At 40.1% G+C, this 15139-nt stretch overlaps 1 protein-coding gene across 9 annotated transcripts in view; it reads left to right on the forward strand.

Annotated features, from left to right (window-relative positions):
* LMO7 (LIM domain 7) overlaps positions 1-15139 on the forward strand; it is a 131042-nt gene that overhangs the window by 19071 nt on the left and 96832 nt on the right. For all 9 annotated transcript variants that reach the window (XM_040584225.1, XM_040584221.1, XM_040584216.1 and 6 more), the window contains exon 2: positions 14847-14917. In XM_040584225.1, coding sequence (XP_040440159.1) covers positions 14847-14917 — 71 coding nt within the window. The remainder of the gene's footprint in view (positions 1-14846; positions 14918-15139) is intronic.

Here is a 15139-nt window from a genome sequence, read left to right on the forward strand (position 1 = left end):
TTTCTTACTTGTAGTTCTAAAAGAGAGAGGTTCTTGGCATAAGGATGAACTTGCTGATTTGAGATGAGGGTCTCTTTCCTAGTTAAACATGAGAATAAAAAGAGCATTTGGCGCTGAAAGACTTGGGCACTGTGCCGCTGTCTTTCTCTTCCTTGGGCAAAAGTGTTATCTGACTGGGAGATACAGTCTTAAATTCGTACTGTTTATAAATATTTGATCAAATATTTTATCATCTCCCAAGCCATGGGAAATCAGCAAGTCTGGCAGAAATAATGCAAGCTGTAGGTGCAGTTTTGTTTTGATGTGTGTCAGGCGTTACGATGGGAAAGGAAGAGCAAATGTTCTTTGAGCATTTGTGATTAGTACAGTAAAGGTCCATGGCTTAATCTTCAAGATCAAGGTCTGAGAGGAGACATTATCCAGGAGGGAAAGAGAAGTTTAGAAGCAGAGCATCATGATGGACACCCCCATTTCTTCTTTTCCCCTCTGAAAAAAGAAATTTCCCTAGCTTAAAAAGTGCTGTTCTGCTGCCTTCAAAATCTTGCCAACCAAGATAGTCATGATTCATTCAGACTAACAGTTTCATGGATGTTAATATACAGGATATTTATAATATGATTTCTTTACTGACCAGTACTGTCAAAACTCAGTATAGAGTCCTAGACTTGCCTGTAATTAAGACATCTTGCTAGTCTACTGTAGAATGTTTTTGCAGTGAAAATGCAACTTAAACTGTAAGAAAAAAATAATCATAAAAAAATAAAGTACTGCTTAAAACCAGTTGTTGGACTAGCTTCAGATTTGCGATAGTCTGTAAATTGCTGTGCTTGGTGGTTTTGCTGTGTGAAAAGCTGAAAACAGTGCATTCTCAGATGATGTTGGGACAGTTTGGTAGCATATATAGAGCCCAGATGCTAAAGAACAGGGTATGTGTATTTATGTAATACTCAAATATGCAGCTTATAATAAACAGGATGATGGGAACATGAGGGGGAAAGAAAAGCTTGGGCACGTTATTTTTGTGCTTCGTGGTGTAGAAGAAAAGTGACTTTCTCACAATTTCTTTGCCCTGGATAATTGCAGATACTGAAAATTCTTACTTGGCTGAATGCAGTATTCTAAGGGGAAAAAATGAAGAAAAAAAAAAAAAAGACTGTAAAAATAAATTCCACTTTATAACAGCAGAGGTCAGAATGTGTCAGGAGATAATGCGAGATCAGTTTTGTAGTGACACCCAGATTCTGTGCGAGTTCACACCTGGTTATCAATGCAGGCTCTCGAACTGGGGCACCAGTCTTAGAGAACATTGGCCAGCATAAGATGTATGAATTTTCGGTCACATATTCCTGGTTATGTGATTTAGTTAAAAAGGCGTTCTATAGATTTAAGGCTTTGCATTTAACACAAGTCAGGCTTGTGTCCAGCTTTTTCTGGATACACATCTTATTGTATATTACAAACAAAAATTTCTCCTTTTTGTAACAATTTCTGATTTAAGAGAACTGTCCGTGAAAAGATGTTACTCTCCCTAACTGTGTTTTTTACCATTTAATTATAAAGAACGGTAGAACTCCTCTACTGTAAATATGACAATACTGGTGTCCTCCCTAGCTACCCTGCGAATGTGCTGACACCTGGTACAGGCCACTGTCAGACCAAGGATGCTGGGTGAGATGGACAACTAGCTTAGCTTAATGGGATAATTCCTTTGTTAGTCTATAAATGTCATACAAGTGGTGCTTGAATGCTTCAAGCCGAAGCTACATCAAACTTTTTGTTCTAACGGAAAATATTTAAGAAGACCCACGTCCAATAAACCACATAATTTTGTGATGCCCCCAAACGAAGTTAAATCTTGCATCGGAATTAAACATCGATGATACAAAGTACCATTCCATCCTCTCTGGAATTTCAAATAAAAAACCCCACAACCCAAAGACATTATTCTGCTTTGATAAAGCAATGACCTAATGTTAAAAGCACTTCACAGTTTTGTTTTTGTTATGGTAGGAAAAGTGTCTTCAACTGCTCCCCTGAGCTGTAAATAAAATGGTAAAAATTTTCATGTACAAATGGTAACCGTGTACCCGATCAAGCAGCAGAAATTGGCATAACTTCATGCAATATGTGTGGAGAAAAATATTTAAATTGGGGGCAGTCTATGCTTTGTCTCAGTTGCTAGGCAAAACTGCAGGCATTCTTGAAGTCTGCATGCCATGGAAGGCAGCTGGTCATAGAAAACATTGTGGCTCAAACCCAAAAATGCTTGAGGCATCTTGCCTATGGCAGAATAAAATCTCATGTCTTCCAGGACCTAGATATTCTCTGTCTATGAAAAACTGTATGGGTTACTGATAATATTTCTCCATTTAATGCACTGTTATTTTTAAAGACAAAAAGTTAAGCTAGAGACAAAAAATGCCCAAGCTACATGCATCTGGTTATAATCCCAAAAGTGCATCTTCTCTGTGACTGCAAGGTACAAGCATAATCCTACTACGTGAATGGAATAGAGTAGTCTTCCAAGACTGTTTTTATAGCTCTGGATAGCACATGTTCTGTTGCAGTTTGCCTACTTGCATCTCAGTGCTTTTGTTGAGTGTGTTTTGTGTGGCTTTTTTAATTGTGTGGCATTAGGGGAGATAATGTGAATATATGTGAACCAGCCCACTACAAGTTGGAAACTCCCTGGTGTTTCTGTGTGGGCCTTAAGGTCAGTGTCTCCCTTTGCGAAAGGATGCGCAAGCCATGTGCAGATTAATTATTTAATATACCATTATCTTTTTTTCTCCAGAGGAAAAGAATTTTTTTTTTTTTCAGCAACATGGAATTTTATAATGATATTAAAAAAAAATATTGAGGATTCGCATTTTAAATGTTTAATGGGTTGAATATGGAAACTAAGGGGTAAATTTCTGCCTCTCCTTTGCAGAGTGTGGAATTGTTTACAAAGAGTCATGAACATTTTTGCAAGGATGTCATAATAAATATAAGCAAATTATAATTGTCTTCTGTAATAAGGGGAAGATTGGCTGCTTTTGACTAGTAATTAAATCCTACCTCTGGGCAGTGTGCATAGCAACCCTGCGTAGCTGCTACGACAGTCAGTCTTATCTTGGGCTCCTCTAAACATGCCCAGGTGAGGAGGCAAGCACTCTGTCAAACCAGTTTGGCTCCTTAAATATTTAAATAAATAAAGATGCATTTGCTGAGGAGCGATAAAATGGCCAGAGGAAGTGTCATGCTGGAGGTGGTTGAGTAACACTTGGGTTGCGTTGGTGCTTAGCCTTGATCAGAAGTGGAGTGGCAAGCAGTGATGTCCAAGAGGAAAGATAGGAAGGCGGAGGTGTTGGAAGGGTTTGGAAGAGCAACAGTTGTCACTGGTGACTTCCCTTCTGTACCACAATCTCTCCTCTGTGCTCTTTGCTTCAGTTCTTTGAAGCGTTGCAGTTATCCCTGTGCAGGGCCACCTATGACTTTAACAGCTGCTAACGCTTCTTCTCTCTGTGGTTTTGCAAATGAGTGGAAGAGTTTTATGGAGGGTAAGAGCTTGCTAGTGGTGTATTTGGCTTAATAAATACTCAGATGACTAGACCAAAATGTTCAGATAGGAAAGACAGCTGGCAGGGCCTTTTCATATCATCTTTAATCTTTAAGTAGAGTGAAGTCCTGATTTTGAGGTCAGTGGTAGCCTGATTCCCAATTTCTGCTAGCAATGACTTTTATTTTTGTAAAGGCAAATACATCTCGAACAGTGAAGGAGTTATGTCTTGGGGGAAAATACATATGTAATCACAAATAATGGGTGAGTAGCGTAGGCTACTGTTCAGGGTGGACCCGTGTCTGCTGTGAGATGACAGAAGGGTCTTGAAGGAGGCGTAGCTGGAATAGGATCCCCTGAAAAGCTGAAAGCTCTGTGATCAAGCACAAGAGTGTGTTCGTGTCAGAGTTCTCCAGGTGTGAAGACACTTCAGTAGCTTGTTACGTGTTCATCAAATATCCCTCTATATTTAAATCCTTTACAAGGGCAGCGTTCACATTTTAAAACTCCTCAAAAAACCTAATCGGAGACAAGAGTTGGTCAGCAAAACTTACTGAGCGTAAATTTCCTTGTTCCTTTGCCCAGACTGGTATTCTGCCTCCTCTAGTTGTGCTCCTGTTGTCTTTCCAGATACACGCCATCCTTTTGTGGGTCCCTTGGACTTCAGTTTCCTCCATAGCCATCCTTCCTCGTCTGCAATTATTTAATTTCTTTGCCAGAGGCAATTTCTCTCATCTCCTGCCAAGGAGAGGGACTACATGTAAGCACAGAGCCTCTGGTCATATGTCGTACCTGGCGTCTCTCATTGGGTGGTGCTGCGAAGCAGTGGCGATGTCTGACACTGTAATATAGGAGCTCATTAACTGTAGCGCGTTATATCACTATGAGACTTGGGAAATGGAGCCTTCAGAAGTCTTGCTCCCAGCTTAGTGACTTGGTACACGTACAGTGTATTCCAAATACTCCAATATAATTATTTGCATGTGTGTTATATTTCTTTAAACTTCAGATTTTTTAAAAGTAAAAAAAACCCCAAAGAAAACCCATGAAATACCTTTTTTTCTTGATGTTGCAGTTCTGTATAGCTTCTCCTACTGCTTACTCGCTCTCAGATCTTGAAACTTAAATGTAGTTTTGAAAACTTCCATCCACTAAACTGTAGTAAAGAACATTACAGTCTTGCTTTAATTTTGATTTGAACAGGGTAAATCAGTAGAGTTCTTGTAAGTTAATCTTCCCTCTGAATTATTGTAACTCCAGAGAAGAGCATAATATTTCTACAGCTGAAGTCAGAATTAATTTCAGTTGACTTCTACCTATGTAACTGTTGCTAGATAATACTGAAACTTCTAAATGACATCATTTAAGCATTGAAATTAATGCCAAGTGCCATAGTTTACTGGGAAGTGGTGTTGTGACTCTTTTTTCCAGACTCCGTACATGACACTTATTGCCTTCATGGTCGTTTCCACACAATTTCTTTGCTTGCTGTCCCTTTGTTGCCGTGTTAATGAGCTAAGTAAGCCTGCTGAAATGGGTTGGAAACCTGTGGGTGTAGATGGAAGTATAAATATCAGGGCATGTGGGGACAAGAGGGGAGACCCGGTGAGAAGGCTGTTGGTTCCCCAAACCCTGTGCGCACACACATGTGTGTATGTGTGAGAAAGGGGGGTGTTGGTCAAAGTTTTTGGCTGAAGCTGACTCAAATCGTACCTCAACGCGTATGCTGCTCAAAGTACTGCTTCCAGTAAAGGTTGAAAAATTTGTAAAGATTGACAAATCTCCAGTAATAACAAGAAATTACTTCCATGCGTGAATAATCTTGCTAAACACACAAGAGCAATTGTATCTAAAGCATTTCCTTCTTGTGTGCATATTCTTTCATCTGATGCCTTTTTCCTCCTTCTGCCAAATGTAGTTTCAAGGCCTTGTGGTTAGATCCCCAGTTAGCTTGCAGCACCAGTGCTGCCCTCCAGAGAAGGGGGCATATTTAAAATATTTTGATATTTTATATTTAAAATACCAAAGTATTAGGTGCAGCCAGGAGCAAGGAAGTTGATTTGTAACAGATAACTGCAATGTAGGGCAGAAGTGTGCTCTGGTTTGGGCTGTTTTGTTAGGTATCTCTGTCTCTCTGCCACTAACATAAATAATCCCAACAGGGACCTGCTTGCAAATAGCAGTGGAGTTTTAGCATATTTTTCTTAATCAGCATAAGCAAAGATATGATTTTCTTGAAGATATGACCTTCCTGTAAAAATAAATGCTAGTGAACTGACAGCCTGTGTTAAAATCAGCAGTGTATACTCTGACTTGGAATTACAATAAAAGTAAAACTAAGTTATAGACTTAAGAAATACAAACATAAGGAGGCTTTTTATAGCTTACATTTATCTTTTATTCTAAATGAGCATAAACAAAATATTCAAAGATTCAATTACAGTGCAGTGGAGGCATTACTTGGAATACTAAATATAATACATTAAAACATTAGACAAATGTGATTTTGGTAGCTTTACAGCAGAAATGTCCATGTTTATGTTTGCTTTAATCCTTCCTTTGTTTTACTTAGACAAATCTGATTTTAGTGTCACTAACATTTTATCTGTTAATATTTCAAGTAATGTCTCTTACTTTAATTGAAGCTTGTAAAAACATTTTTTTTCTCATTCCCCTGAAACAGAAGTGCTGCAGCTGTCATAAACTTTTTTTTCCTCTTTTAGCAAAAGCAATGGTATAGACAGATTTTGCATAGAGGTTTTCAGGGTGGGTTTTTTCTATTATTACTGTCTGAACTTGAAGTTCTTTGTGAGGGCGTGTGGCTGTCCACCCCATTCGGTCACATACCGCCTGGCTGTCAGGGCGCTGAATCACTGGATCTTTGGGTATGTTAAGCCTCTCAAGAATCTGCACAAAGTCCAAGTGTTACTCCTCTCTCATCTCCAGGATGTTGTGGGTCCAGCCCTATGATGCCCTTCTCTGGTGCTTGGAACCCCTGGCTTGATTGCCATGGTTGTTTTGGGTCAGGGGAGAGGCAGTGGGATGCATGAAGGGAGTTACGTGGGGATATTTTTTTCCTCCCCTTTTCTCATTTTTAGTGCTATATTAAAGCACAAAGTAGTCTGGATGATTGCAGGACACTCTCTAAATGCAGACCCTTCACATGGGTGTGAGGAGGAGAGTGGGAAGGGAGGCTCTGCAGCAGGAAGACCATGGTTTTCTTCTGTGACTGGACTGCTGAGACAGCTCTACCAAACCTTCTTCTGTATGTGGTGTGTCTAAGCCTTCTCACAAGTCCTCTTTTCTAAACTGTGTTGTTGCCAGTATTCTTCTAGTCTTTTTATTTCAGCTTCCTAAGGGAGATGTTGAAGACATACTGATTTTTCTGTCCAGGGCAAGCTTTTCGTATGCTCCAGGTGGACGCTAGGGAGCAGTCCAGCTGAAGACACACCTATGCATAGATTAATTCATCTCTTGATCATTTATTCCCCAGCTTGGAAAGGCATTAACAACTGGAGGGCAGGTAATAACCAATGCAGTGCTGAAAAGAGAGATGTTTCAGAAAAAAGATTAAGGTATACAGGGCGACTGACTTTCACAATGGGCAAGTTCAAAATCAGGCTAGCATGAGAGCACATATGTTATGAAACATGATAATTCCAGAAAAACTGGAATCTCTGCTTGCCACTTCTTCTCTTACCTCAGTCGATTGTTTTTCTAGAAATCATTGCTTCATAATTCTTTTTCCCTGGGTATGTTTTTTTTCTATGGCACATGTAGTATACCACCATCATACTGTGAATTACTTGGGAAAGACAACTTTCAGTAAACCTTTTTTTTTTTTTTTTTTATATATTTATAGAATTAAGTGGTTGTTTTCTGGCAGTTTTAGGGGTGAACTGAATGTTTGGACGTTTTTCTCATTACTGCTTTATCCTCTGCTTAATTCCGAATGTTTATGGTTAAGGGGCCCAATGCTACCCTTCTTTTACCACCAACCACTGAACTAGTATGGAGTTCAGCTGGCAAATTTTAAATTGTAATATTACTCTTCTATTGTCTTGGGATGGTACATAAATATCCACTTCTATTTAACTGAAGTTAGTTGCAAGTACATGTGACAAAGTAAATGCATGGTTAAAGTTGAAATCAGCATGCATCACTTAGGATGGCAGCTTTAGAACTTGCATGCATTTAAATTGTTTGCAGAATTAATAGTTTCCAGATAAATCAGGTGTACCTATATAATTACAATAAAATCACGATGATTCGGGTTTTTTCAGAGATTCCTAGTAATTCAGATTTCACTTTGCATTTCCAAGTTTTACATCCTACTGGAACACCTACCTCCATCTAGTTTATGCTGCCCATCTCCGCATATACAGTGCGGCTTTTTTATCACACTTAGTAATAATATATGTTGGTTTTCCTACTTTGACTCCTGTCAGTACAGTCATCGGTATAAATAACAGTAAGCTTATTCATCTTGCTGTTTTGGGGGATGATATTGTTGGGGGAGGGGGGGAAGTTTGACTGGATTGATTATTCCCAAATGTTTATCCTTGCTCTTTCTGCAGTGTTTTTCCCCTAGGTCAGGGAGTTCCTTAAATATTGGAAGTAAAACTTCACTTCCATCCTTCTTGTTTCTATATGCAGTTTAACAGAAAAGCTGAAAAAAACCACAAAGCATAAGCAGCCGATGAGCAGAGACTTATGCTTCTTGTACCTACCACACCAGTAATAGTGCCCCTTCTAGCTTGCCCTTTCTTCATTGTTTTTCTTAATCTTTTGTAAAAATTTATGTTATTTCAGGAGTCTTGGCATGTCTGTCCAGAAGGCATACCACAATAAGACCCCATCATTATGTTGATGATAGAAAATAACAGTAAGACTTTTTCAGTAATCAACAAACCAGAACAGACATTTATAAAAGGAAATGGTTATCAAAAGCAGTTTTGGCCAAAGGCTGAAAAATTTCCACATCCTCTGGAATAAGATGATGCCCAGGGATTTGGGGTATATGGTAAACGGGAGAGTATGGCTTTGCGTTGAGCAATAGAGCAGGAGTTACTCCACTGAAAAACATTAGTGTTATGGATGTTGTTATGGGTAGAAGGGGGAGCATTCACATTTGCCACTGATCACTTATGCTGGACAAAATATGTATCTGCTCCAGCCTTCTTACTTTTGCTGTACAGTTAGATTATACAGCAGATCTTTTTTGGTAGATATTTTTCTTGTTATTTCCAGCCACCCCAGCTCTTTTCCTCAGTGAAGTTGTGCATGTCATGGATTTTAGCAATGAGGTGTGAGGACTTGAAATGAGGAGCTTCCTTCTGTAGAAATCCAGGCCTTGCTCTTGACTCCTGTGAAGCTGTTGGGCTGGGCAGTGTTGTAAGCCCATTGTCGGACAGCTGGCTGGGAAAGCCTGTGTGGGTACCAGCTGCTTGAGCACTTGCTGATGTCTCAGGAGTTTGTTGGACCATGTCAGTTGTGATCAGAAGGGGAGGTAGCAACATGGTTCCCTCTGACTTTGGCCGCTTTGGACCTGGCGTCGTCTCTGCTGCCAGAGGTGGAATGCCAGCAGTGTTCTCCCATGAGTGGAAGATATGAATGTCCGATCTTTCTGTTCATCTTCCTGGGGCCCAAAATTCAGGGAGACAGATCTTGCTTGCCTCAAAAATAAGACACTCTTTTTCTACTGCTTGACCTTGAGAAATCTGGTAATCACTGTGGTCGGGCTGTGTGCTGCAGTGCCAGAGGCTTTCTGCCTGACCAGCTGGTTCTTGTCGCTTGTGTGTTGAGGATTGTGTGCAGCAACCCTCTGAATGTGGTTCCTACCATCTGCCCTTTGGGAGGGATTTGGATAAATCAATTGACTACTAGAGCAAACTGTGGCAAGTTTGGTTTGTTTTTTTTAAGAAAGAAATCCAGAGAGGAAGAACCAGTGTGTGGGGGAGAGAACTGGGCAGGGAGTCTGCAAAGGCCGAGCACCCACAGCTCCTCACCTCAAAGCACAATGGCAGTGTTTTTGACAGCTACCGCTTAAGCCGTTCAAGGACAAGCTCATATCCTGCATTGGATTTAAACAGGACTACAGATAGCCATGAAAGGGGGAGGCAGGACTTTGGGTAATGCATCTGAAGTGTCCCACAGAGCAGCTGCCTTGTCATTGTCACAGTCTAGAAGAACCACCAGTTCCTACAGGAACACAGGAAAGGGAAAAATCCCTACTGCTTTTGTGCTACCTCTTTTGCTTGTGTGCTGGTCTTCCTTCACGACAGACCCTAAAAGATAAAATCAGTCAAGATGAGATTAAGCACGTTACTGAGGTTAAGCATGTTACTGACAACTGTATATAAAATGCAGTGGGCTTAAAATACCATATGGAAACATGTCGTGAATCTACTTCCAGGCCCTGCCAACCCGTACAGGTGCCAGGGTGCTGGGAGCTGCTTGAATGCTTGTGTGTTGGCTGTGGGTGTAGCCTGATATCTCCCTGTGCATCGTACAGTAACAGTACGTTCTAGAAGGGTGTGTTGGGTGAGGGCGGTTAGAGCCAAACAAGTGCTGTAAACGGAGATATGTAATGCTGGGATTATGTAAGGATGGAGCCATTTGCTATGTGGTCTGATCCAGATTTTTGGTAATGGGTAGGGGGAAGAACAGGCCACTAGCAAGGTAGCAATTCAGACAGTGATATGTGTGTGAGGTGATCTGCCGAGGCCGGCACTGTGACAGAAACCAGCAGGCATAGCTGAAATTCTGTAGTGGGGTAGTACCTCAGCATCAGATTCATAGTGTCCCGGTTCCCTACAGCACAGGACTGCTCAAGTCCTCTCTGCAGCGTGATAAACTTGGCTTTTCTTGCTGCAGGCTGAGCTGGGGATCTGAAGTTCATAAAGCGGTGTAGTATCCTTGAGGTTGCCATCTGATGAATGGCTTACCCCATGAGATCCTTGCATGAGCCTGCATGAAGGCTGCTGCTGTTATGCACGGTTCAGTACCTTTCTTGAATCTTCCATCCCTAACCTACGACCCTACATCAGGGAGCTGTGTGCTTCACGTGGATGCAGTTAGCATTTCTCTCAAATAGGTGCACAGCGTCCTTGTGTGGTTGGAGATGGTGCAGTCCACATGGGACAGTAGTAGAGGAGCTCTGAGTGAGGTGGAGAGAGCGGGGCTGGCCAGTGTGAACTGTAGAGCTGGCTGGGCGCCGAGTACCTGGCTCCACTGCAGCAAGGCATTGTTCAGGTCCCTGGCTGGGCATGATGCAGAGCTGCCTCCTTCCTTCTGAGCAGCTAATACTCTTGTAGTGGAGAATTGGTTAGCCAGCATGCCTGTGTATGTGGTATGAGTCCTGTATTAGATGGGGAGAGTCTAGCTTTGGTGTTTCCACCACAACAAAGTTAAATGGAGAAACGTGCCAGCCCCTTGCACTTTGAGTTGCATGTGGTGGTATGTATGGGAAACCAACCCACTTGAAAACATTTGCTGTCCTGCAGTAGAGCTGCGTTATTGCTAAAGCCATTCAAACTTGTGTAAACTATGAAAGCAACTTGACATAAACTCCTTTAGTATTTTTTATTAACACTGAAGAGCCTTCAACTTTGAATAGCTTTTAAGGCAAGGAAGGCCTATTCTCATCAGCTATACTTGGCCTCTAGTAGGACAAGCCAAAGCCATGTATTCGGTGTTAATTTTGATACTTAGGCATATAATTAGCATATTCTTCTGTGCCATGTGCTGTTTGTTCATTCCATCATGATTTTGATGTCATTCCATCTTCAGAACAGTTGATCTTTGGTTATTTCTTCTTGATTTGCCTCCTGCAGGAATCACAGTAAACCTGAAATGAAACCAGCCCTCTGTGTATGTGTAAGCAATTTTAAAATGTCTAAATTTAAGTAAAGACTTGATTTGCATACTGTTTGAAGTAAATTGCTTGAACCTGGCAATTGCAAGTTACCAAAGTATTAGGGGACGCTGTCTTACAAAAATAAAATCAGACTCTTTTATAGCAACAATTATATGTGATTTCATGATACAGCCTTTAATTATGTCACTGCTCTTTTTCTGTCAAAAAAGCAGAGAAAGAAGCAGAATACATTCAGCTGAATGAAGGAGAGAAGAGAGACATAACCTGAAGAGTTATGTTGTTCAAACATGGATAAAAATTGCTTTTGCAAGATATTTCCTTTATTATTTGGTGGCTCACAAGGCCTAAGTGGTTCAAAAATTGTCCAAAATCAATTATGCCTGTTACATAAGAGTACCACACCCAGTATAACCAGTTTTCATGAATAAACAGTGACTCACAAATCGTAGACATTGTTTGAAGATGTAATATCTCGGGGTGGGATTCACTTCATCTTACTTGGGTTCTTAAAAGTCAGGGAACTCTGAGCCAGTCCTTGGCTTTCCATTTTTGTTAATGATACGTAGTTCCTCTGTAGGCTATAACAGTTAGAGCTGAGCTTGATGCCTTGCAGTGGGTGTGAGCTGGATGACAGTCTGTGCTGAGAAAAGTCCTCTGTCGCTGTATGAAAGGTTTAAAAATGGAGCACTTATTTTTGTGACATCAACAAATTCAAGCTGTTGTGCAACTTGGAAAACATTTCAGTTTCAAGCCACTGGTGTTAAATTGTTACTTGAGAATACCTCTTAATTACTTAATTATTAGTTGTCCTTTAAAAGCCAATATTAATGAAACCTAGCTTGGCAGTACCAACGCTTTTCTTTTAATGTCAACAAACCACGTAGTCGTCAAAATCTGTGGATCACATGATTGGTCGGAGAGCTCCATCCTTTATATCAAATCAGTGTTGATTGCCACAGTGGCTCTGCAAATAACTCAGTCAAAATGCTTCCAGGTAATACCTTCTAATGTAATTTTAAGAGGTCTGCAAGTCTAATAGTAGCATTTACAACCTTGTACTGAAGTTGGATTCTTGTTGTTCAAGAATGTTCTAATTACCTGAGGTCATGTGCCTGAAGACTTTGTGGCAGTCAAAAATGTTCTGCACTCCGTTTTGGAGGCAGGTGTTGGGGTTTTTTTTGTGGAAAAGACCACAAGATATGCCACAAAAACATGACCATCCCCTGTGGCGTGGCACTCCTGTGTTCTGGAGGGGCTATGCTGAAGTTTAATGTGTCTTTGGTGACACATGCTCCTTGACTTTTTGAGAATAATTTTTGTGGACTGATCTCCTTATTTAAATGCTGCAGTTCTAGGATTTTTTTGTTTTAAAGACTTACAGCATGAAGGTTGTAGATGGATATATAAGACATTGCAGGTTTGGGATGGGCCCAACTCTAGGTGAAGGAAACATCAGTAAACTGTCTACATAAACCCAGACATTTGGACTGTGTAGTCCTGTAGATGTCAGTGACAACTCCAGAATGAGAACAACTTTTGGACTCTTAAAATGGGCACTTGAAACATAACCAGAAAGCTAGACCCCTGTCCTACAGCCTCTGTTGCAGTACAGTTCTGCTGTATGACATGCACGCTTCAAGTTTCTAGCTTGAAGAATGAAGGGCTTAATTTATAACCCATATTCCCTATTACCTAGGGAACACAAATATTTATATTTAAACTTTCAGTGCTTTTACGTTACATTAGCTAGTTTCCTCAAAATTATTATCACTGAATATATAAATTTGGAAGCAACAGACCGTATTTTATTTGAGATAAAGGTAATTTTCAGATGCTGAGTTTTTAAATGATTCTTGAAAATTATATTACTAAGATGCAAAATCTGCTCTCTTGTAAGAACAGACTGTTGTTATAGGAATACTGTATAAAATGCAGTTCTCCCAGTTTGTCATCCTGTCATCCTTTGGTTTTATTAAAAGTTGAGGATTTTCTTTCTTCTTTCCCTGAATTTCAAAATTTTCCTTCCCTTGAGTGTGCCATCATTTAACTCTCTCATATTATTGTTAAATCCTAGAAAACCTTAAACCCGAAAGGAGAGTTTAATAACATCTAGCTTTGTCCTCAATAGGGAGACTGAAGTTACAGCTTTTGAATTGAAAGGTAACCTACATTAAAACTGGTTACTTAAGTTGCAGGATTTCTGGTGTCAGTATATGTTCCTTTTGCAATTTGGAAAAAAATAATAGGGTGATAATGTAACATATCCTTAAAGAGCTACACAGTCTCCTTTGCTCTTTTACCAAGCACAGCTCATTTGTTTCACTACTAATTTCCTTAATTACTGTGGTAATCAGTAGCTTTGGTCTGGATGCTCACAGGTTCCACAGCACACTTAATTGTGTCCTTGAAGTCCTGTGCAGTATCAGAGATGGTCAGGATCCCCAAAGGGAGGTTTGTAATTAATTAGTGACTTAACCTTGTGACCTTGAAGCTCAAATACCCTTCCTAGCATTTGATCTCTATACCCAAATGGGATAAAACCTTCTTTTGGACTCTTTTAGGAATATTGACTCCTTTTCTGGCTTGCATGTGGGTTACTCATCTGGGTACTTAGAAGAAATCTGCCAAATTTGGTCCCTTCAAGGGGCATGGGCAGAGTGGAGGTCTAGTAGGAAGCACCCAAGCGTTAGGCTGGAGCAGGGTGCTGTGTTGTTGATGGTTTCATTTGAGATGGAGGGAGTCAATGCCAGGAGCAAGCTTTTATGAAAAACAACTTTGCTGAGAACCGGTAGGCAATGCTTTTGGCATTGGGTACGTTAAGTCCTTTATAAGACGTTGTTCACTGCTTTTTGTTCTGAATATAAAAAGTAGTCCCACTAGTACAGTCCGACTGCTTGCCAAGTAATGGGAATTGATGTACACGTGGTAACGCGGACTTGCTGGGGTGGTTCTTTAGTCACACTGCCTTAGGTGCAAGTGGCAGGAAAAAAACCACCCTATTAAAATACTTTATGCCAGATATCATGAGTATACACGCTGTAACATGAAGTAGGAGATAAAAGACTTTTCCTCTTTTTTGCTCTTCTGTTTGAAATTTATTTTATGCTTTTCAATGTGGCTGGTATTGCTTTAGAAAATAATAAGTATTCCCAAAGAATTTATCTAATGATTGACTTAAACTAGAGGAAACTACTTGAAGATCTTGCCTCTGACTTCTTTTGGGGCATAAAGAACTGTTTTTAAAATACTTACTTCTTTTGAAATTAATATAAGAAAATAATAGTATGAACTAAAGTTTGACTTAAAAAGTTTTTGTTGGTTTATTGGTGGGTTTTGGTTGTTACCTTTTTTAGTACTTCCTAAATGCTCTTGCTAGTCCTGATTTTGTGTGTCTGTCCAATTAACTCTCAATTCTTATTTTTATAGACAGTTACTGGGAAAAGCTTTGGAACCAATGACTTTCGAGCAGCTCTAGAAAATGGAGTCCTGTTGTGCGAGTGAGTATTGACTTGCCTATGTTCTTCAGGTTAACATTAGTTGGCTGCTTTCCTTACTGACCCCTGAAATTCTTTTCTGAAGTACCAGAAGTATTTTGTAATAAGTAATTTAATTTTTGTAATACCTGTTGTTTGCTGTCAGAAGGAAGAACAATTTTCAGACATCCTCTTTATAGACCTACATGGCCCATGGCTTGTCCCACACACTTCTTTGTGTGTTAC

Source organism: Falco naumanni, chromosome 2 (genome assembly GCF_017639655.2).
Source record: "Falco naumanni isolate bFalNau1 chromosome 2, bFalNau1.pat, whole genome shotgun sequence".
NCBI lineage: Eukaryota > Metazoa > Chordata > Aves > Falconiformes > Falconidae > Falco > Falco naumanni.